This window comes from Artemia franciscana, chromosome 3 (genome assembly GCF_032884065.1).
Source record: "Artemia franciscana chromosome 3, ASM3288406v1, whole genome shotgun sequence".
NCBI lineage: Eukaryota > Metazoa > Arthropoda > Branchiopoda > Anostraca > Artemiidae > Artemia > Artemia franciscana.
This window is the reverse complement of record NC_088865.1, coordinates 837,403-861,704: the sequence shown is the minus strand read 5'-3', so window position 1 is coordinate 861,704 and position 24,302 is coordinate 837,403. Positions and strand designations below refer to the sequence as shown.

At 31.6% G+C, this 24,302-nt stretch overlaps 1 protein-coding gene and 1 long non-coding RNA gene across 2 annotated transcripts in view; one reads left to right on the top strand and one right to left on the bottom strand.

Moving 5' to 3' along the window:
• The window catches only part of LOC136024720 (uncharacterized), a 36,880-nt gene extending 26,400 nt beyond the window's left edge, over positions 1-10,480 (top strand). Inside the window, exon 3 of the long non-coding RNA XR_010616885.1 lies at positions 8,032-10,480. This is a non-coding gene — a long non-coding RNA (uncharacterized LOC136024720). The remainder of the gene's footprint in view (positions 1-8,031) is intronic.
• Positions 10,481-17,856: 7,376 nt separating this feature from the next.
• The window catches only part of LOC136024719 (transforming growth factor-beta-induced protein ig-h3-like), a 70,674-nt gene continuing 64,228 nt past the window's right edge, over positions 17,857-24,302 (bottom strand). The window contains exon 6 of the mRNA XM_065700140.1: positions 17,857-18,007. Coding sequence (XP_065556212.1) covers positions 17,919-18,007 — 89 coding nt within the window. The 3' untranslated portion in view covers positions 17,857-17,918. The remainder of the gene's footprint in view (positions 18,008-24,302) is intronic.

The window sequence follows — 24,302 nt, the reverse complement described above, 5'->3', positions numbered from 1 at the left end:
AGATTTTGGAAAAAAATTGAATTCACTTAAAAATTGATGATGACTATTTTTTTTCAACAATTCCATGTTAATAGTACTTCCCAAGTAGCCTGGGTTTGTATTGTCATTCGAAAAAAAGGCATTTAGGAGTAGGGCTGGGTTAATCAAACCCTAAAAAAAGCAATCTAAATAGCCTGTGTCCCTTATGGTCTCCTTCTGAAGAGGCCCAGCACTAGATCTCTATCAAATTAGATTCTTCTACCCTTGAAGATTTCAGACAACTACTTTTGTTTTGATTCGATGGTAACTCACCTATTTCTTTCAAGAACCATCTTTGTATTTAAATTTTTATTTTGCGCAGATACTGAGGCCCCTATCTAAATGTATTTTTGCAATCCAATCAAATTTCACTGTTAGAAGATTCTCTAGAATTTTCAATTTCTGATAGAATTAGCCCCTTTTGTAATTTTATACGACACTATCCTGGTCTAGAAAATAATAATACTAAAATAATACACTGTGCCCACTTCGCTCTTTACTTAGGCATACACTATTGCGCTGCCTAAGATACTTTGTTACTTTGATATTTTTAATAAACTATTGTTTATACTTTGATTTTGAGCAAAATTGATTTTGAAATAAGAAATTTTGGTCTAATGGTCGAAAAAAAACAACAAATAAATAATTAATGGTGCCAACTTCGATCTTTACTTAGGCAGCACTATTGCTCTGCCTGTGATGCTTTGCTATTTTGATATTTTTAATCAACTATTGTTTATACTTCGATTTTGACAAAAATTTATTTTGAAAAAAGAAATTTTGGTCAATTGGTCTAAAAAAACAACAAATAAATAAATAATTAATTGTGCCAACTTTGATCTTTAGTTAGGCAGCACTATTGCGCTGCGTAAGATACTTTGTTATTTTGATATTTTTGATCAACTATTGTTTATACTTTAATTTTGAGCAAAACATATTTTTAAATAAGAAGTATTTGTCTAATGGTCTAAAAACAAACAAATAAATAAATAATTAATTGTACCAACTTCGATCTTTACTTAGGCAGCACTATTGCGCAGCCTAAGATACTCTGTTATTTTGATACTTTTAATCAAAGTATCATTTAATATTTTTATTTTGATACTTTTAATTATTTGATTATTTGATTTTGAAACAAAAAGTTTTGGTCTAATGATCTAAAAACTAACGATTAAATCAATAATTAATTGTGCCAACTTCGATCTTTGCTTAGGCAGCACTATTGCACTGCCTATGAAAGTTTTTTGCTTTGACATTTTTAATAAACTATATTTGATACTTTGATTAATTTTTTTAAATTGATTTTGAAATAAGAAAATTTGGTCTAATGGTTTAAAAACAAACAAATAAATAATTTATTAACTGTTCTAATTTCGATCTTTACTTAAGCAGCACTATCGCTCTGCCTTTGATACTTTGTTACTTTTGTATTGTTACTGTTGTTATTTTGATGTTGAAGAAAATCGACTTTGAAATAAGAAATTTTGGTCTAATGGTTTAAAAACAAACAAATAAATTATTTATTAATTGTTCTAACTTCGATCTTTACTTAAGCAGCACTATCGCTCTGCCTTTGATACTTTGTTACTGTTGTATTGTTACTGTTGTTATTTTGATGTTGAAGAAAATCGACTTTGAAATAAGAAATTTTGGTCTAATGGTTTAAAAACAAACAAATAAATTATTTATTAATTGTTCTAACTTCGATCTTTACTTAAGCAGCACTATCGCTCTGCCTTTGATACTTTGTTACTTTTGTATTGTTACTGTTGTTATTTTGATGTTGAAGAAAATCGACTTTGAAATAAGAAATTTTGGTCTAATGGTTTAAAAACAAACAAATAAATTATTTATTAATTGTTCTAACCTCGATCTTTACTTAAGCAGCACTATCACTCTGCCTTTGATACTTTGTTACTTTTGTATTGTTAGGGTTGTTATTTTGATGTTGAAGAAAATCGACTTTGAAATAAGAAATTTTGGTGTAATGGTTTCAAAACAAACAAATAAATAATTTATTAATTGTTCTAACTTCGATCTTTACTTAAGCAGCACTATCGCTCTGCCTTTGATACTTTGTTACTTTTGTATTGTTAGGGTTGTTATTTTGATGTTGAAGAAAATCGACTTTGAAATAAGAAATTTTGGTCTAATGGTTTCAAAACAAACAAATAAATAATTTATTAATTGTTCTAACTTCGATCTTAAGCAGCACTATCGCTCTGCCTTTGATACTTTGTTACTTTTGTATTGTTATTGTTGTTATTTTGATATTGAAGAAAATCGACTTTGAAATAAGAAATTTTGGTCTAATGGTTTCAAAACAAACAAATAAATAATTTATTAATTGTTCAAACTTCGATCTTAAGCAGCACTATCGCTCTGCCTTTGATACTTTGTTACTTTTGTATTGTTATTGTTGTTATTTTGATATTGAAGAAAATCGACTTTCAAATAAGAAATTTTGGTCTAATGGTTTAAAAACAAACAAATAAATAATTTATTAATTGTTCTAACTTCGATCTTTACTTAAGCAGCACTATCGCTCTGCCTTTGATACTTTGTTACTTTTGTATTGTTAGGGCTGTTATTTTGATGTTGAAGAAAATCGACTTTGAAATAAGAAATTTTGGTCTAATGGTTTAAAAACAAACAAATAAATAATTTATTAATTGTTCTAACTTCGATCTTTACTTAAGCAGCACTATCGCTCTGCCTTTGATACTTTGTTACTTTTGTATTGTTAGGGCTGTTATTTTGATGTTGAAGAAAATCGACTTTGAAATAAGAAATTTTGGTCTAATGGTTTAAAAACAAACAAATAAATAATTTATTAATTGTTCTAACTTCGATCTTTACTTCAGCAGCACTATCGCTCTGCCTTTGATACTTTGTTACTTTTGTATTGTTAGGGTTGTTATTTCGATGTTGAAGAAAATCGACTTTGAAATAAGAAATTTTGGTCTAATGGTTTAAAAACAAACAAATAAATAATTTATTAATTTTTCTAACTTCGATCTTTACTTAAGCAGCACTATCGCTCTGCCTTTGATACTTTGTTACTTTTGTATTGTTAGGGTTGTTATTTTGATGTTGAAGAAAATCGACTTTGAAATAAGAAATTTTGGTCTAATGGTTTAAAAACAAACATATAAATAATTTATTAATTGTTCTAACTTCGATCTTTACTTAAGCAGCACTATCGCTCTGCCTTTGATACTTTGTTACTTTTGTATTGTTATTGTTGTTATTTTGATGTTGAAGAAAATCGAATTTGAAATAAGAAATTTTGGTCTAATGGTTTAAAAACAAACAAATAAATAATTTATTAATTGTTCTAACTTCGATCTTTACTTAAGCAGCACTATCGCTCTGCCTTTGATACTTTGTTACTTTTGTATTGTTAGGGTTTTTATTTTGATGTTGAAGAAAATCGACTTTGAAATAAGAAATTTTGGTCTAATGGTTTAAAAACAAACAAATAAATAATTTATTAATTGTTCTAACTTCGATATTTACTTAAGCAGCACTATCGCTCTGCCTTTGATACTTTGTTACTTTTGTATTGTTATTGTTGTTATTTTGATGTTGAAGAAAATCGACTTTGAAATAAGAAATTTTGGTCTAATGGTTTAAAAACAAACAAATAAATAATTTATTAATTGTTCTAACTTCGATCTTAAGCAGCACTATCGCTCTGCCTTTGATACTTTGTTACTTTTGTATTGTTAGGGTTGTTATTTTGATGTTGAAGAAAATCGACTTTGAAATAAGAAATTTTGGTCTAATGGTTTAAAAACAAACAAATAAATAATTTATTAATTGTTCTAACTTCGATCTTTACTTAAGCAGCACTATCGCTCTGCCTTTGATACTTTGTTACTTTTGTATTGTTATTGTTGTTATTTTGATGTTGAAGAAAATCGACTTTGAAATAAGAAATTTTGGTCTAATGGTTTAAAAACAATCAAATAAATAATTTATTAATTGTTTTAACTTCGATCTTTACTTAAGCAGCACTATCGCTCTACTTTTGATACTTCGTTACTTTTGTATTGTTAGGGTTGTTATTTTGATGTTGAAGAAAATCGACTTTGAAATAAGAAATTTTGGTCTAATGGTTTAAAAACAAACAAATAAATAATTTATTAATTGCTCTAACTTCGATCTTTACTTAAGCAGCACTATCGCTCTGCCTTTGATACTTTGTTACTTTTGTATTGTTATTGTTGTTATTTTGATGTTGAAGAAAATCGAATTTGAAATAAGAAATTTTGGTCTAATGGTTTAAAAACAAACAAATAAATAATTTATTAATTGTTCTAACTTCGATCTTTACTTAAGCAGCACTATCGCTCTGCCTTTGATACTTTGTTACTTTTGTATTGTTAGGGTTGTTATTTTGATGTTGAAGAAAATCGACTTTGAAATAAGAAATTTTGGTCTAATGGTTTAAAAACAAACAAATAAATAATTTATTAATTGTTCTTACTTCGATATCTACTTAAGCAGCACCATCGCTCTGCCTTTGATACTTTGTTACTTTTGTATTGTTATTGTTGTTATTTTGATGTTGAAGAAAATCGACTTTGAAATAAGAAATTTTGGTCTAATGGTTTAAAAACAAACAAATAAATAATTTATTAATTGTTCTAACTTCGATCTTTACTTAAGCAGCACTATCGCTCTGCCTTTGATACTTTGTTACTTTTGTATTGTTAGGGTTGTTATTTTGATGTTGAAGAAAATCGACTTTTAAATAAGAAATTTTGGTCTAATGGTTTAAAAACAAACAAATAAATAATTTATTAATTGTTCTAACTTCGATCTTTACTTAAGCAGCACTATCGCTCTGCCTTTGATACTTTGTTACTTTTGTATTGTTATTGTTGTTATTTTGATGTTGAAGAAAATCGACTTTGAAATAAGAAATTTCAAAAAAACTTAAAACTTTGGGAGTCAAAAACCAACAGAAACTAATTAACTAACAAATAACTAACTAACTGAGAATTTGATGTATAAAGATATCATTAGTTTAAAATATTATTTTGCTGTAATTGTCATTTTATTTTCAGTATTGAATTCAGTTCGAAAGAAAGTATTTGTAATATAATTCTTTTTCCGCTTACCACAAATGAAGCAATAGGCTTTATACTTCTACTGTTAGGGAAGGGTACAGTTCACAAATTATTTTCTGTTGGGGTATTTGTTCGTTTTATGCTTTATTTATATATTGAGGAGTAAGTTTTTTTTTTCGTTTTAAAATTTATATATTTCGTTATATTCCTACCTGTTGAACATTTTTTTTTTTTTACTATGATTATTTATTTGATTTTTTGTTCGTTTTAGGTTTCATTTATTCTTTGATAATAACAGATTTTATGTTTATAAAAAAGCTTCATTCGCATTTTCTATTTAAATTTTACTCAAATTTTACTAAATTTTACCCTGTTGTATGTTTGCTTATTTTCTGTCCAGTTTTTGGATTTATTCTTAATAGTAATGTCTGGTTGCTATAAGTTAGAATTGCTATGGATTTTTATTCTGTTGATCCTAAGTTTTTGATATTCTTTGCTTTTCTTTGTAAAGCGTTTTTCGGCTAATGATCTTTTTTAAGAAATATTTTTAAAATAGTTTGAAAATTGAACTTTAATAACAAGGGGTTGAACCCCATTCGGCATATGGGAATAAGCTGGTTAATTTTAAATATTAGTTCCACTAATAAATTTTGTATGGGAAAAATATATTTTTATGTAATAGCATAAAATGTATAGAGAGAGTATGATGAATCATTTAATCAAGACGAGCTTTAAAGAAAATAGCTTATTTGGGTATAAAAGTCCTAAGAGTTTGCGTGAACTATCGATACATGATATTTTCAAGGGTGAGAGGGGATGTAAAAGGTATTTTTCGGGGGAGGGATGTAAGAGTAAGAAAAACTAATCCAAAAAGTGTTTATATTTATTTTTTTTGCATTTTTGGGGGGGTTAGACAGAAATTTAGGGGGCGGCGGATGATATATTGTAGTACTTATGCATAATAGTGCTTATATATTGTAGTGCTTGTATATATATATATATATATATATATATATATATATATATATATATATATATATATATATATACGTAGTACTTGATATGTAAATAAATCAATTACTAAGCCTCATTAGCTCAAAATCTTTTTTAATGTAATTTTCATTTTATTTTCAATATTGTACTCATTTTGAAAAAAATATTTCTATAATAGTTCGTTTTCAGTTTAGTGCAAATAATGCAATAGGCTTTATGCTTCTACCGTTAGGGAAGGGTACAGTTACCAAAATCTTCTTAATGCAAATTTTTGTTGCGAAGCTTTATTTACATATTAAAAGTGATTTTTGTTGTTTCAAGATTTATTAGGTTTTATCTATTGTTTAGTCATAATAGATTTCATATTTATGTTTAGCTTTATTTGTATATTCAATTTAGATTTTACTTAATTTTAGATCTGCTGTGATTGCTTATTTATTTTGTCTTTGTGTTGGGTTTTATTTATTCTTAATAGTAATGTCTGGTCGTTTTAAGTTTGAATTATAATTTTTATTATTGTTATTATGTTGTTTTTTAATTATTATTCTCATAGATTGTTATTCTTCTGAACTTAAGTTTAATATGGCCTCTGCTTGTCTTTGTAAAGATTTTCTCGGCTAATGATCTGCGAAAAGATGTATTTTTAAAATATTTTGAAAGCTGGACATTAATGACAAGGGATTGAGGAGGGACACGTCCATTGGCATATTGAATTATGTTGGTTAAATTTAAATTTTTTGGTCAAGTAATTACTTTTGTTTGAGAAAACTGGATTGTTATCTAATAGCATAAAATGTAAAGAGATGAATCGATTACTTATCATTTCATAAATGAAATGATGAATCAATTACTCAATAGAAGTTTTAAAGAAAGGAGCTTATTTGGGTATACAAGTCCTAAAAGTTTGTGTGAGTTGGTCAGGGCCGTGTCCAAGATTTTTTCAAGCTGGACGGGGGGGGGGGTTAGTTATAGGGGGAATGGTTAAAACCAAAAACTAATCAAAAAATCATTTATATTTATTTTTAATCCGTTTTGGGTGGGGGGGGGGGCTAGACGAACATTTGTGGAGGGAGGGGGGTTCAAGCACCCTGGATTAGGCGTCACCTAATCTTCAACTGGTGTCACCTTGTTCTTCAACTGGTACAACAAATGGGGGCAATTCCCATGTATTTACTAAAACGACAGAGCCCCTAAGATCTTTAAGGCGCGTTTCAAATATCTTCTCTGAAACATTGCCAATAAATTTTATTAGAGTAACATTTCCTGATAAATCAAAGAAATCCTGCTGAAATATTTCCCATCCTTTTTGTTTCCTTTTGAGTAGAAGAACTCTGTTGAACTTTTGCAAAATAGTTCAGCTTATAGTTCTGTTGATAAATTCTGGCTTCCCATCATCCAGGAGTACTACTATAGTACTCACTCTAATATATTTCTCTCTGAGCTTGTTTTCCAGCACCTCCAATATACCCTCCGTATTAGGCGAATGAAATAGTTGTACATCACAATTCAAATATTTTTTTTGAATAAAGTCCGAACTTAAATAATTTAAGCTATGAGGAATCTTTAAGCGAATCGTAGGTGGAGTTCTGCTTGTATAATAGTCTATACAATATTGTGGGGGCAGAAGTCTAAAGATCTGATCCAAAGATTTAAGAAAGGGTAAATTTGAAGAAGTGGTGTTTAAGAAAGTTAAAGTGAGTATAACATATATATATTCCTTCATTTTCATATAAAAAGAATAGTTTCTCAAAAAATGATAAGTTCAAAAATAAAAAAAATCCATCTGAAAGGGAACCCAAGTATGTTTTCAGAACTTTACAGTAAGTAATTGCTACAACACTCTTCCTTTGTTAAAGATTTTATTATATAGATTTATATAGATTTAGATTTATATAGATATATTGTCTATATTTATATAGATTATATAGATTTTATTTTTCAGACAACAAGTTGAGGTTAAACAGTATTTGTATCAGAAGCTTCAGTTTGAAAGAAGACAGTGTCGAATGCTAAAAAACGAAGGCAATGTCTTTTGGAAATGTTGAAATCTTTCAAGGGTGATTTAAACAAACTAAGAGAATTAGGAACGGAGATGATCAATTATTTCAACAGAGTTAGCTTCAGTGGTATCAATTAAAAAAAATATGTAGCAGGAAGAAGGCAAGGTGAACAGTTAAGGTCTAAGAGGATGAGGGGGAAGGGGTAAATTTGTTACTTTTTGAATTTTATTAATGATAATACCATTGGAAATATTTTTCATGGAATACCCCCAAAAGGCATTTTTCAGTATAGCAGGGGTTGGGCTTAAAAATACAAGGAGGACGTATTCCTCATTCCCCCGTTGACACCACTGCCTAGTTTAACTGTGACTTAGTGTAAAAAGTTAATATTGAAAATCAGTCCACTGACAAATGACAGTTTGACCAAGAACAATTCAGCAATTATACCATTTCAATATTCACAACTGACACGAGGACAATAAGTTTCGATAAACAAGAAATCTAAACTAACCTCTAAAATCTCTATTTGAAATTTATAACGGCTCAGAATTATGCCGTGACTAAGCTAATTGTCTTAATTAGCTTAATGACAAATCTTACATTAATGCATGATAATCTCATATATGATTAAGTCTCTCAAAGCGAGAGACATTTTTATTCTTCTGCAATGAAATGTATTCAAACTTAATTATTTACAAGAGTTTAAAAAGTTCAGCATGCCAGTTACTTTCAATCAATATCAAATGAGGATTGATGTTTCGAAACAGCTGATTGGAAAAAAAAGCTTTCCAAAAAGTATATTGTTAAAAAAGAATTTAAATAACCTATTGGAAAAAGGATAGCAATGAGAAATAAATTATATAATAAATAAATCTTAATCTAACCAAAATAACTATTAATAATAATGCAGCTAATAATAATAATTTATTTTTATCCTCTTTCGTTGCATTGTAACAGTGTAGTAAAGAAGAAAGAAAAAATCAACAACAAAAATGAAAATAAAAAAAGAAATAAAACAAGTTAGTAAGAAGAAAAAGAAGTAGTCAAATCCTAAATGAACAAAAAATAAAATAAATGAATCAAGTCAAATGTAAAACCAACAGACAGTAAGGCTATCGAGTCCCTCCTGTAAAGCCCCGACGGTGGTTTGTACTTCACTGAAAAAGCTTTATATTTTGTATTGTGAGTTTTTCGGCGCTTGTAGGATATACCCCCTACAGCTCAAGTTGCATTGACGCACTTTAAACCAGTTTCCTTTGCTATTTTTTTTTAACTTGGCATGAGAAAATACAAACAGAAGTGACAGAATAGAAGGCAAATATACAATTTGGGCTATATATTTCGACATTAGGGCGGAGGATGAGGTATTTTGACAGTGTGAAGTCTGGAAACAATTTTTACTTGATACTGTCAGAATAATTGTAGCTTATTCATTTTGCATACGGACCCACTGTACTATACTCCCACCCTCCTAAGATGCAAATATATTCCATAAATTTGTTTATTTTCCACCGAGCGTAAGCCAAATTGTCTCTTAATTACCGAGTGCATACCATTATTTACCTCAGTACCAAATTAAATTCTAGAAGTCTTAATAATTTGTATGCATGGAACTATAAAGGAAAATTGTTTAAATTATTCTTATTTTTCTGCAAAACTGGCACATAGTCGAAGTTTTAGGATACTTAAATCTTACTCCTGTTTGCAATTAAATACAAAATAAACAATTTTTTTGACTGAGTGGGTAGTTGACCCTCCCCAGTACCTTGTTCTTTACGTTATTTTTTTTTTTAATTAAAAAGGTTATTTTACCAACTAAACATCACTCGTACGTCTGGAATCGTTTTTAAAGGATTGGGTAAAAAGTCCAACTTTAACGTACAAACCAGAGGTATTGAAAAGGAGGTGACCTCCCTCATATTTGAATAATTTTTATTCATTTTCAGTTTTGATATTACTCCTTGCTTTAAGTTGTAAAAAGTTTGTTTTAAGATTGTTATTTCTAATCATTTTTAAAATAATGCCAGGATAATTGACTCCCCCTCCATAGAAAATCCCTCACATGGAAAATCCCTTCATGGAAAATTTCTCCATGTCATATAGCCCCCCCCCCCGGAAAATACCATCCTCGCTGAAAGTTCTCCTAGAAAAGTTCTTGGGTACGGAAAATGAAAACTTTCATTTGCATTCTTTCATTTGAAAAATGCTTTCATTTCTGATCGTTTTCTAATCATGTTGGAAATCTCCACTTTTCAAATTTTCCAAATATCGTCTGCCTCAGTGGAAATTTATACCCACGAAAAATTTTTCACAAGAGAATTTCAGTACTGTTCTATCTATAGATTTTACAAGGCCCTTGAGGGGTACACCTGGAGTCACTAGCCCCTTACTCATTTTTTCTTCCAGGGCAAGATGCAGCTGCTATTACTGTTACATAATATTTTAGGAGGTATAATTGTTTACTAATGCAAATTTAAATGTTTAAAAACTTTCAGGCTCCGGCAGTAAAACCCTCAGAACTCTTAGTCGATTGGGGGGGGGGGGACTTGAAAATTATCTTAGAACTCCCTTAAGATGGTAGTATAATGTGTACCTATGTAAATGGCGTAATATTGAGGCTTAGCGACTCTTGATTTTCTGCTATAACTTACGTGATTTTTTGCTATGGCTTACAAGTTTCAACATTGTGAACGTTAGTTTTGTTCTTAGAAAACACATTTTTAGCATTTGATATGACTATTTTTACTCTGTTAAAAGTTGAAGATGCTGGCAGCATTGAAATGAAACCAAGAGCACCCAATTTTGCAGTAGAAATTACAAGAGGTTGTTGGTTAATCCATTTCAGTGAAATTTTTGAAATATATAATACATCGATTTGATTCAGCATGCAAAAAGAGTTTGATTGTTCCTCTACTATTTTTGAAAGTGAAAAATTCTTAAGTAAAAAAAAATCTTGTGAAGTTTTTTACCAGGTGGCCCTTTCTCTCTCTCTAGGGAGCCAATAGACGACCCGAGGTGAAAAAAATCTTCATTCTTCGTTTTTACTTGTTTAGTCTATGATCAGCAGTGAGATTGTAGGGATTAAAAAGGGACAGGTTGGAGAAATCAAAACTCACACGGAATCTTGTCACTTTGGGAAAATGTTTGAATTTAAATTATTATTTTCAAAAGTTATCAGTCTAAGAAAAATATACTCTCAAAGAATGCTTGACGATATCATGAAAGCTGAGTCTCCATCTTTAGACTATTATATCAGACTTGTACATCGCAATCTAAATCCATCTACTTAATTTATTGACATACCAATCGAAATATAACAAAATGATTTTCTTTTTTTGCTTTCAAACACTACGCAAAATTTCATTTTTCAATGCTGATTTAAGATTCTATCCAAACAATATTTTCTTTCTCTGTTTTGCATTTCAACAACAAATAAGTGAGGATAAAAAAGAATCCAGTCCAAACAGATTTAATTGATTTGTGTTACGTCACTATTAGTGTGACGTCACTCGATTACTCCTCCTCTTTTTCTAGAAGAAAAAAAGGATTCTGTTTTCGATCCCAAGTTAGTTTCTTTTTGGTAGTGACACAATCGACAGTGAGAAAGTTTCTACACATGTCCACTATATTTGTATACATTGTCCAGCTGGTCATCTTGTGAGAATTAGACTATTGCTGATGACTATGACAAAGAGTGTAGATTATGCAGTCTATATAAATTGCGTAGCGGATATGCAGTGTCATTTAAAGACTCCAATTCCCGTTTTGAATATATTTTTGACTCTCTCACTAGAGATTGCCTAGGCCCCGATTGCCACTATGATAAATGTGATCAAGGGGAAAATACTTAATCTGCATTGATTGGAATAAAACGCTAAACGATATTTAAGTTTTTCTAAGAGACTGGTTTCGTCATGATTTTAAATTGTTTTAGGGGGTAGATTCAGCTCTACGCTTCAACTGCTGGAATAATATGACAATCTGATTTCCGTGGTTCTCTTGATATATTAAAAGTGACATTAGATTCATTTGTAGAAAATATAGCCCTGACTTTACATGTCAAAGTCAGTAAACGTTGAACCTAAATGATCTACTATTACCAAGGGCTAAAAATGTAACCCTGACTTGCATGTCAGAGTCAGTAAATGTTGAAACAAAATTATCTGCCATTACTAGTCGCTAACGATGATCACCTACTAAATGTTGAAAGCAAACGATCTGCCATTACTAATCGCGAACGATGATCACCTACACTTGGAAGAAGAAATCTAAAAGATTAAGACAAAGATTGTTACTGTACACACATATTTTATTAATAAACAAATTTACAAACGTTGATAAAAAACTTAATCCGTAGGGCAATGGAATCAACACTATGTAAACAAAAAGGGTATTTTCCACTGTAATGTTTTACAATGAGGGACTGTCTATAAAACTGCTGAGAAATTCACTGTAAGTTCAGCCACGACATAGAAATATCAAATACAGTACTGCTTGAAAACCACAGCTTTTGTTCGGCAAATATTATACTCGCATACGATTTTGAATAAGAGATTTATCATTTCGCTCGTCGAAGTCCTTGATGTTGGGATGGGTGTAGAATTCATATGGCAGCCCGAGAGGATTGGTAAATTCAATATTCGGTACTGTTTAAATTATTATTAGCCAATGATCCGTCTTTACAGTCGACGGGCTACTATTAATAATTATAATGTTATCGGCACTCCTATGAATATGTTTAAGCAAGTTCGAGGGTGTGCACTAGGTTTTGTATTTGAAAATGAACGGGTCTAAGTTGGACACACTGATTATTAGATTTGTATTCACAGTGTCAATTTCAATGGAACACTTCCATCAGGATTTTTTTCGCAATAGGTTTCAAATTGATTAAGCTAGATTAATGCTAAATTCTCCTTCAACGACTTGACAGATGTGAAGTCCAAACCTACAGTTCCCGTTTGGAGAATAGTCATATGTTGAGTAGAATATGAGTCCAGTACAATGATTCCTCGAGTTCTACCAATCAATGTGTCGGTTATAAGAAAGTTGTTTTGGGTGTTTCAACGAATATGTTTAACGTTAATATTTTAAAGTATATGTTCATTGTACGCTGGGAACTAGCGTGGGTAAATATAGTTTATATAAAGGTAGGTGAATAGTCTTATTTTCAAACCATTACTACGGAAGTGAGAGGCAGCAAAAAACATGACCGAATTAAAGCGGACTTGTGATGAATTCGAAGATAATTCTCAAAAAGCATTAATTTATGAACTAAGGAGATGTGAAGTGGAGGCCATGGATAAAATTGCTGAGGATCTGGAAGATGCGGCTAGACGGCATAATAGTAAAATATTATACTGTCATGTTAATAAATTGAAAGGGAGTTGCCAATCCGGACTAGTCCCAGTTAAAGATAGAAATGGGGCCACAATTAGTGATAAGGAAAAAGTTAAAGAACGATGGGTTGAACATTTTGAGTGTGCTAAACCGAGATACAGTTGCAGGAAAAGATATAGATGAAAATGAAAAAGTTTGTGATACATTGGATGTGAAGGAAGATTTGTTTAGTGAGGGAGAATTAGCGATAGTAATAAAAAGATTAAAAAATAATAAGGCTCCAGGTTCTGATAGTATGATTAATAAGTTTCTTAAATATGGTAGCTCTGAGGTTAGGAATAAGCTACTGAGGATTATGAACATGATTTTTAGGGGGAGTACCCAATGATTTTAGGAAAACCTTAATTAAACCACTGTATAAGAAAGGTGACAAGAGTGAGTGTCGTAATTATCGAGGCATTAGTCTGGTCTCTGTAGGTAGCAAACTATTGAGTAGTATGATACTTTTTAGACTGAGAGATGCTGTAGACAAAGTTTCAAGGAAAGATCAATGCAGTTTTAGAAAAGGTAGAGGATTTGTCGACCAAGTTTTCACTCTTAGGTTAATAATTGAGAAGTCCCTTTGTTGTCAAACACCTTTGGTCCTCAGTTTTATCAATTATCAACAAGCTTTCGATTCTGTTGATAAAAGAGTCTTAATAAAGGTCTTATAGTTATGTGGTATACCAGAAAAATACATTAAAGTGATTTGTGCTATGTACCAGAATAATACTGCTGCGGTTAAGGTAGGAAATGAGGTTAGCAACTGCAAATTTTCGTTTTTGTGGCCTTCCAACAGACATTATATTATAAACTTACTGATTCATTTGAAACTCAACAGTTTTATTTATGCTGTTCATGACATCATCTAAGAGAAGTTTTCAAAGTTTTCAATTTAATATAATTAGCTGTTGCTATGACATGTCGATATGCGCTTTTGATAACTTATATATTCACATAATTGCTGACATGTTCATTTTTATACTCTTAACCTTAGCTTCAATGGAAGTAGTAGTTGGAATAGTAGTAGTAGTGGAAGTAGCAGTATTAGTAGTTGAGTGTACATATTGCCTTCAGGTCAATTGATCTTCCCCTTTAAGCATTCTCTGAAACTTCCAAATTAATAACCCAATTAATTCTTGCGATACGGTCTTTGAAACTCTGCTTGCACACAGTATGTTTTGATTTAGTTCAAATTTCCCTTTAATTTTAGCCTATTTTAGCCTTCATACACTTAGCCTTAATGGTGCTAGTACCATAGTAAAAAAATAAATCACCAGCGCAACAGCACAAACACAAAAACAAACGAACACCATAAAACCAAACATAAAAATATAAACTATAAAAAGAAAAAAAAAGAAAAATTATACATCCAAAAAGAATGACAGAAGGAGAAAGGAAGACTGTGTTCCTACTCTAGCAATTAATATAGATAAGTACTTGAACGAGGCCTTAACCCTACTCATTCTTCCGATTAAATAGGTCAAACAGCATAGCCAGACACAATCAACCACAAAGAATAATTCATGGACAGGCAGTCGTGTGGTAAGTGAGTATAAATCGTCATATACGGAATATTTAAAACAAGAAATAAGATAAATAGTTCAAAGGCGACCACCCAACACAAGGGCTCATCTGGAGAATACACACCTGCCTATTGGGTTTTGGCGGTTAAAATTCCCAGCCCAGGATATATATATATATATATATATATATATATATATATATATATATATATATATATATATATATATATATATATATATATATATATATATATATATATATATATATATATATATATATGGAGGAAATAGTAATAAGGGAGGTACAAGAGAGGCTGAAGAACCAAGAAATCCAAATATGGTGGGCAAGTCTGGATCGGTCAGGGTCATTAAAATTTTATAGACAGATAAAGTGTAGTTGGGGAGAGGATGTATTTTGGAAGGTTAAGTTAAGTAGAGAGGATTAGAAGGGTTATTTGGATTGGAGGGGAAATGGATTTTTGATTGGTGAGAAAAAAAAGTATCAAGGGAGAAAAGGGGAGAAGATAGAATCTATTGCTTGTCCTATGTGTGGATCTCAGGATAAAAGTTTGATACATTTTTTGTCAGAATGTGTCGAATTGAATGAAAGGAGGCGAGAGATGTATGGTAAAGAAAAATTAAATGAGATATTGATCGTAGATAGAATGAAAGAGACAAATTTTCTGAGTATTAAAAGGATAGCAATGTTTGTGAGGATTGCAGCGGCACATCGTGAGCGTTTTCTTGAAATAGTATTAATTTATTTTAGTTAATTTGTTGTTTGTTATGTAAATTTCCTATGGCCCAGGGGCTTTTTCTGGAATAATTTACTATTAAATTACTATATATATATATATATATATATATATATATATATATATATATATATATATATATATATATATATATATATATATATATATATATATATCCAGAGCCCTGAATCTTTTTCTTACCCTATTTTTCTATGAGAAAAAAATCTAGAAAATCAGCAGTCCTATGGACCTTGTCTTCTAAATTTTGGTAGTGGTTCAACTTATTATAATAAGGACATTGGAACGTAACCACTTTATTGTCAGGCAAAAAGTTTGTCGAACCCCATTTTTGACTCAAAGCCAAATTAGTTTTGCTCCTTTGTTTCATATTGGAATGAATGTTCATATTTCATATGGAATGAATGTCCATTATGATTTGATATGTCTTTAAAAGGATGTATTTTGAACTATCTCTTCATCCAGAGTAATCCATGTCGAACTATAAAAGGTCGGTAATTTAACAAACAAATAAGGGAATGCAGTAATTTATTAGTTCCAAATAAAGAATGATGTGTTCCAGAACTATTTATCCTAAAAAACTGAAGAAATTTGTTATGTTTTCATTTAAATGGCAAGTTTTATCCTAATACAAAACCATTCAAAAGTTTGTGGCTTGATTTGTGTTTTATATAGCCCATTTGCTGGAACTAAGTTGTGATACACTTTGTCCGTGTCGTCAAATAGAAATTGCTTCAGAATTTCAATGAAAATTAGTCGAGTCTCTGTGGCAAAGAACTACAAACAGGGTGCCAAGAAAAAGGAATTATTATTTTATTACCAGAATGGCGTGGTAGTGACTCTGACTCTTAAATACAGAACTAGAACTTTCAATTTCAAATCAATTTACCCTACTTCAAAGTTCATGCGACCACCTCTTCCATTATGCTCCCAGGGCATAACTTACAACGCTTGCCACCAGGCTCTGAGAGTTTGTGTTAACCCTAGAGGCATTTTCATATGAGCTTTGAACTATTTAGAAACAAACGGCCATATTAAGGTTTTAATTGAGTGTATTTGAGGAAAAGAGCGCGTTTGTGGGAGAGCCAGTTGCCCTCTGATAAATTTATACTCTTAAAAAATCCCTAAAACTTCCGATTTTCAATCAAGTAAGCCCCCCCTCCAAAGTTTATACGACCACTCCTTCTATGAAAACTGAATATGTTAGCTATGGGCAGTTAGAATAACTCATAGCCCTTGTCGTTAGTTATCCACTATGCTGAACAAAATGGCAATTTAAAAATTTTGATTGGACGTGTTTGGGGAAATGATGGGTAGAGAGGGCTATTCGTCTTCCAATCTCATTTGACTTCTAAAAAGAGAACTAGACCTTTCAATTTCCGATCGAATGAGCTCCTTCTGAAATTTCTATAGCAATTTCTTTTACATGAGGTGCTGTGATAAATATATATATATATATATATATATATATATATATATATATATATATATATATATATATATATATATATATATATATATATATATATATATATTATAACGCATGGTGCTCATACCACTCTTTACTCAGGAAGCGCTAAGGCACTTAGAGAGGAAATAATAGTAAGGCTCTTGAGAGTTTTTGGATTGTAATTAGAAGATGAAGACAAACGGCCCGTGGTCACGTAAATGAGTATTTGACTGCAAAAGTGTCTAAAAATAATCACTGATGTACCAGTTTAACACCTTTTGGGGCACAATTTGTAGTAAAAAAAAAATGTCTAAACGGTAAACAGGCACGTACACGATATCTGTTTCGAAATGGCTCACAAACCCGAAACAATGCATGAATAGAAATGGAAAATGAAACAGATTATTAGAAATAAATATGGTAATCATTGGATTCTAAAAGGAGAGGAATGCAAGATTCCAAGGTGCTGTATGCGATCGATCATATGATTGCTGACAGTTCGAAAAGTAGATCTGTGGCCCATGTATTGGTTTATTTTATGTACTAGTTTATTTATTTAATTCGCTTCGGCTACACGTTTTCGAATAAGTTTTTGTATGCTTCTAATAACATTTTCAATTTACTAGAAAGGTTATCCAGTACCTGGCTAATAAAATGTTTTATTTGGAAACATCTTAAATCATTATAAAACAAAATTACACTTTTTATATGACAGCATCAATCACATGAATAACTCCGTTTGTTGCGACCAGATCAGTTTCGATGACATTTGCAGCGTCGACAGTAACACCATCTAAAATATATAATCTTGAGACATTTTACGTTAATAATGGCCAGCTGCGCTATCTGGTAAAAATAGTTTAGTGACAGTACAGAGAAGCTCCGAGTATTTCCTTTTCTCCCAGTATTATCACCACCATCAGAAACTGAACAATGATCGTAATAAAATTTTACAGTATTTGACAAGTAATAAGACGAGAACTATGCTTTCTTTCTAGTGTAACCGATTTTTTATACTTTAAACACCCTTGTTGATGTTTTTGTTTGGGGTTTGACGTGTTCGACCAATAGGTCAAATGCGTTCGTATCACTCAGTTGTTCTGTGCCTTCTATAATCACTAGCATGCTTAGGTGTCACTTCAGTCAGTATTCACTGAACCAGAACAGTATCACTTGACTTGCTAATGGAGGGAGTTATTCGCCTGCAGCAAGTGCCTGCACATTATAAAACAAAACTCCCTGCACTGATGGTAATAACTTTAGAACAAAAATACAATATATTATTATAAATTACCATCAGTGCTGGGAGATTTTTTTTATAATATGAGTTGTTCTTGTTTACTTTATTGTTTATATATATATATATTTTTTTTCGCTGTGTTTTAGTTGTCGTGGTTTTTTTTGTTTGTGATGTCTTAAAAAAAGTCTTAAGTTGTCACTTGTAATTTTTTTGTCCGTTGAGAAATGCTTCCAGACGTGGGGTCGAAATATTCGGAGTATTTTTAATTTTTTTTTAGTTAAAGTGTATTTTTTTTTATTTTATTTTTGTTCACTGCTTTGACGAAATTAAACCTATTTTTTCTTTGCTTAATTTTTCGTAAATTGAAAAGCAGTGTGGTCTAAGAAATTATTCTTGATTAAAATCTAATAAAAATGAAAGCCTAAAGTAACAGTTAAAAAAAGGTCGAAACAAATTCTCGTTTATATTTGCTTTTTAATCTTTGATATAGCCTTGTATATTTGTAGTGCAACTGAGGAATGAAAATTAAAGAAAAACTAGGATTATTTATTTATTTTTACATCGACCTTCAAAACTTGAAAATGTTTCAGAAACTAAAACATTATTCCTCTTCTTAAATTTGTTGGATTTAAATGATATACGAATATTAAATACTTCCATATGGCATTTTCAAATCCAAAATTCTAAAAATTATTTCTATGACAAATCTCTGTTAATCTTACTTCCTCGTTCGGATTGTCGGAGGTCTAGGATGTATCAAATTCCTTTTGTAAGCTCTGAAAGGTCGAGGTTTTCGATTAGATACCAAATACCCTTCATTGCTAACAATCATAAGCTGAATGATAAAATTCTGTTTGATCCATCCCAAAAATCTCAGCAAAAATCTCAGCTAAATTTAAAAAAGCAAATATTAAAGATTGTTTGCTAAAATTTTGATTATTCACCATAGATGATGGAAATTTAAATTATTTGATCTTCTTATTTGTGTGTTTGTTTTTGTGTCCCTGTGTCTGGGACGGCCTCCCACGCCCCTCCTGCCTGATATTTATTTTTTTACTTATCTTTTATGAGTTTTTTTTTTCTATTTTATGTGTCTTCTACCGTATTATATTTTGAAATCATTATTACGATGAGATGTTGATGTTTTTTCTTATGTTTTTGCACTGTCCCAGCCTTACGAGCTCTGCTCTCTGTTGGGGCATAATATTGTTTGTGTATTTTTTGAGTTGAATAAAGAAAAAGTTGAAGTTGAAGCTGAAGTTATATGTTTTTTTTTTATCAATAGGGTGGACTGACTGTGTTGTGGTTTTAGCACAACAGGATTATCATTGACTATATATTATAAAACATAGTTCATTATTAGCTTCTTTTTTATATTTTGCGGCAAAAAAGTCTTTGGAATACAAATGCATAAACTAATTTTTAATGTAAGGAGGGCATTTCAGGAGGACCAAATTTGAAAGAAACATAAAACCAGGTGAATTATGTGAAACAACAACAACTAAACACAGAATTTTTCTGAGATTTTTCCACAAAGATGGAATCTGGACCCAAAGACCTTCTTCCTTGTGGAGTAATTTTACTCCATATTATAATATTTCGATCAAAATCATGAGAAAGCCATTTATCCAAAAAAAAAAAAAAATATGCAAATTTCGTTTTAATTATTCCTCTGCGGAGAGCCAAAATCAAAACATGCATAGATTCAAAAACTTTCAGAAATTAGATAAAAAGAACAAGTTTTTTCAACTGAAAGTAAGGAGCAATATTAAAACTTAAAACGAACAGAAATTACTTTATATATAAAAGGGGCTGCTTCCTCATCAACGCCCCGCTCTTTACGCTAAAGTTTTTTACTGTTTTAAAAAGCAGAGTTGAGAGAAAGAGTCAAACTTATTTCTCTACTTAGCTCAGTTTTGCAGGAAATGAGGATTGAACGGCTTGGGTGAAGAAAACCTTCTTTGTTTAAACTTAGCCTTATAGCAGTTGAAGGATTGATGAGAAGGCCTGAAGAATCTATTAGTTCAGTTTGTATTTCCTCCACTTTTACACTGGTACCAAAACTATACAGCACATACTTGTGTAACTTTTACTTATCTTTTTTTGTTGCTAAAATTTTTGAGCCATCAAGAATTATTTCTTTGGATTTCGACAGGAGATGGTCTTCCATCTGAGAAGACGTAAAGTAAATATCAATAAACAAGTCCTGCTTGAAAACAAGTTCAAAATTTACCTTGGTGATCAGAAAGATAGCTTTCCTAATTTCAATTATTCGATCTTTTGAAAAGGGTTGGCCATTGGTTCTCTTGATTGAGACAGAATAATAATTGGGGTAATCGTTAGCACTAGTTTCTGGGACACTTGAAGAGAGGGGTTGCACTGTCACTGGCGAACAAGTTTCATCCTTTTTCCTCTTTTTGCCAGGCGTCTCACCTCTTTCATTGGAGTTAGTTCCGGCTAAGGCCTGAATTCCTGACAAGTGGCTAACTGTTTTGGATCGCGTAGTTGGGGGAGTTCTAGGAAGAGTTTTAGAGGTAGGTTGGAATGGCGACTGGCTAAGGGTTTCAGTGGGAGTATCCTTCTCGGGTGGTAGCCTTAGGGGCTTTTTTCCCGTCATTTATTCCGACGAGACACTGCAGATTCATGAACTGTTAATCAGTCTTAATTCAAGGTTACTTGACCAAAAGTAAATATGATAGTTTTTCATCAGCGATAACACCAATATATTCAATTATACACTATGATAAACAATAACTCACTTTGTATGAAGTGAGCAATCCCTCACAATTAAATCCACAAGTTAATTGCGCAATCTAACACAGTACAGTACAAAAAATAATCTGATTAGGTTCATAATCTACTTCCTTTTAGTTCAGACACTAAACTCATACTGGTACAGACTGAATTCGGTAAGAGCTTTAATTTCCAAAATACCTTGTGACGTCATATTCTTTTTAACACATTTCATAAACATATGTGCGTCAAAAATGCCTCAATAGTTGCTGTATCATTTTTAGTGTCCACGATGAGCGGAAAATTACATAAGAATCATATGATTGGCATAATATTAATCAGCACACTTCAATTTAATCAATTAAATCATTACCCCCCCTCCTCCTGAGTAACTGAATTGTTTTATATCTAAACCTGTCTAACAATAAAATATCAAGTATAAAAATTTGACAATTCTGCCCCCCCCCCCAAAAAAAAACTAAAAGGATAAAAATTGAATGAAATATTTTAACTTTTCCCAGGGCTGTTGTATCGAGCCTATTTTCACGCCACGAAATCAAAAAGAGGCTGACTTTGTCTGAGGTTAGAAGACAAATGACGATAAGATGAATACAAACAAGCCTGCCACTTAGCCGTGTTGGGGTCCAGCCTTGAAGTTGGTTTCATAGTTTTTTCTTAAAACTGGTATATTTACATTTCTGACAACAAAAATGATCTAAATAGGTCACAACTATAAGGAAGAATTCGTATTTTTTCCCAGGGTGGTTGTATCAAACCTCTGTTAAGATGAGATATGAGATGAGATATACATTTTTTAGAAAAAAAAAACAATATTCGCCATTCGCCTGCCAAGAAAGGCAATAAGCTTGGAAGGGAAAGCGAGGTTATCACCCTCAGCTAATTAAAACCACGTTCATATCACGCTACTCAATACAAAAGAAACTCAACTGATGAAGGAAGAAAGGAAAAAACAGAAAGAGGAAAAGACAAGAAGAAGACAGAAAACAAAAAAAAATTAACAACAAAATAAATCAGGGAAATGCCTTGAACAGAAGAGACCTGGAATGGGCCTCACATCAAAATCACTCACGAGATAAAAGTTTTTTTACCCGTGACTTGAAAGCCTTGGTAGTCAAAAGATCATTGAATTTGTCATTAAAGGTCATTGAAAGCCGGGTCACATCAAAAGCCAAGAACATTTTTCCAATCCTTGGGCAAAAACTTACAAACATTGGGACCCTAACGGCCAATCACAAAAGATGCCCGAATGGTGCTCCGAAACTCATGAGTTAAGTTATCAGCTTTTCTTGTTTTATGATCATGACGATCTCTATTAAAAGTAAAAAGATCTTCAAAAGCAGGGGTGAGCAGGTAATTCAAACATTTATACGAGAAAATCGCGAGTTGGTGATCTCGAATTTGGGATACATCCATTAACTTATTCTTTTTAAAATGCTCATGAGCAGGAACCTCATTAGAATCATAAAATTTCAATAATAATTTTACAGCTCTATTCGGAAATTTTTGTACTCTTTTGAAACACGTTAAAAATTTACTTGCCCATATAGAGCATCCGTAGCTAATATATGGACAAAATATAGAAAAATAAATTATTTTTAGAATTTTTTTGGGACTAGATTTTTAATCTTCTTGGTGAAATCAAGAAGTGGTTCATGTTGTCTACGGTTTGAAGACAAGCAACAGTGAGAATTCATATATAGAAGCCTACCTTGCAGCCGTGTCGGGGCTTTGCATCTAGGCCACCGTTCTCCCGGTATTATAAATATATTTTTATTTTTCCTTTAAACAGGCAATAATTGCGTGCTTTTTCTTGAAAGTGGCACCATATTATTCCTTGAAATTATCATCCTGGAATTTTTCGGCCTTGTCCAACAAAGTATATAGCCGAGAAGTTTGAGAAAATTCTATGAGAGCCTTAATTTTGGGACAAATTCCTGTGAATGACTTCATATTTTTGAGCACATTCAAAGAGCATACAAACGCGATACTTACCTCAGTCATGATTCATTGCTCGACCAGTTAAGACCGTAGCACTTGCTATCGCCTACCTTATGAATGAAATAATGAGCTAAGGGAATATTGATTATTGCTAAATTTTCTGTATGTTGTGATACAGCAAAAGCTTTATATAAGTTGATAAAAAAAATTGAAAATACATGCTATTTTCGAAACAAAAGTCAAGAACAGAAAGCATTAGCTGTTATTCCTCCAAAGTGATTTAAAGCTGGAGCTATTCGTAAAACGTGATTAAAGCAATAATACAGTGGAATAACGAAACTGTGATAAAAAGGACTGACAAAGGGCTGGTGGTTTCTTTTTTTCCCAGTAAGGTAATTTTAGCTATTAGAATATTTATTTTTTTTTCCAGAAGACACATCACAGATGCGTGTTGGTAAATTTGTAGCAAACAGTATTACAGGCTTTCGTATAAAGTGAATATACCGCTTCTCCTCTGCGCAACGCCTGGCTCTCTATGCTAAAGTTTTTTCTTTATTGTTTTAACAAGTAGAGCTGTGACAAAGAGCCGACCAAATATATTTGCTAATTTGCAATTATATTGACTCCCCTAGCGTGAATTAGCTTGTTAGAACCTCAACAGCTTGACTCTAGTTCTCGGCATTTCGGCATTGTGGAGTGACATGCATGAGAGGAAAATTTTCAAGTATAGTCGAAAATTTTTAAGTATACTACTATCAACCAGCGTGTGTTCCCCGGGGAGACCCTCCAACAAGGTTGACTCTAGTTTGGCATTGTGGAGTGACATGCATCAGAGGTGTAGCATAAATGGGAGATGGTAACGATGGAAATGAAGGGGGAAAATCAGCCATGACTTGATGCCCATTCAATTGGACTATCTGTCCTGGCTTTTTCTACAATTAGCCATAACTTGACTTGCCCACAACCATTCCATTTTTAATTCAGAAGCAATGTTCAGGAAACAATGTCCTCACCAAAACTACCGAAGAAGGAAGTGAATGCTTCTTGGACTTTAAGCTCGCCCTCTACAGCTTCATCACCAATGACAAGACTCATAGGTAAAGAGCTAGATTGAGAACCAGGTTTAAGCACATAATTTTTTACCTTCCAAGTTTTA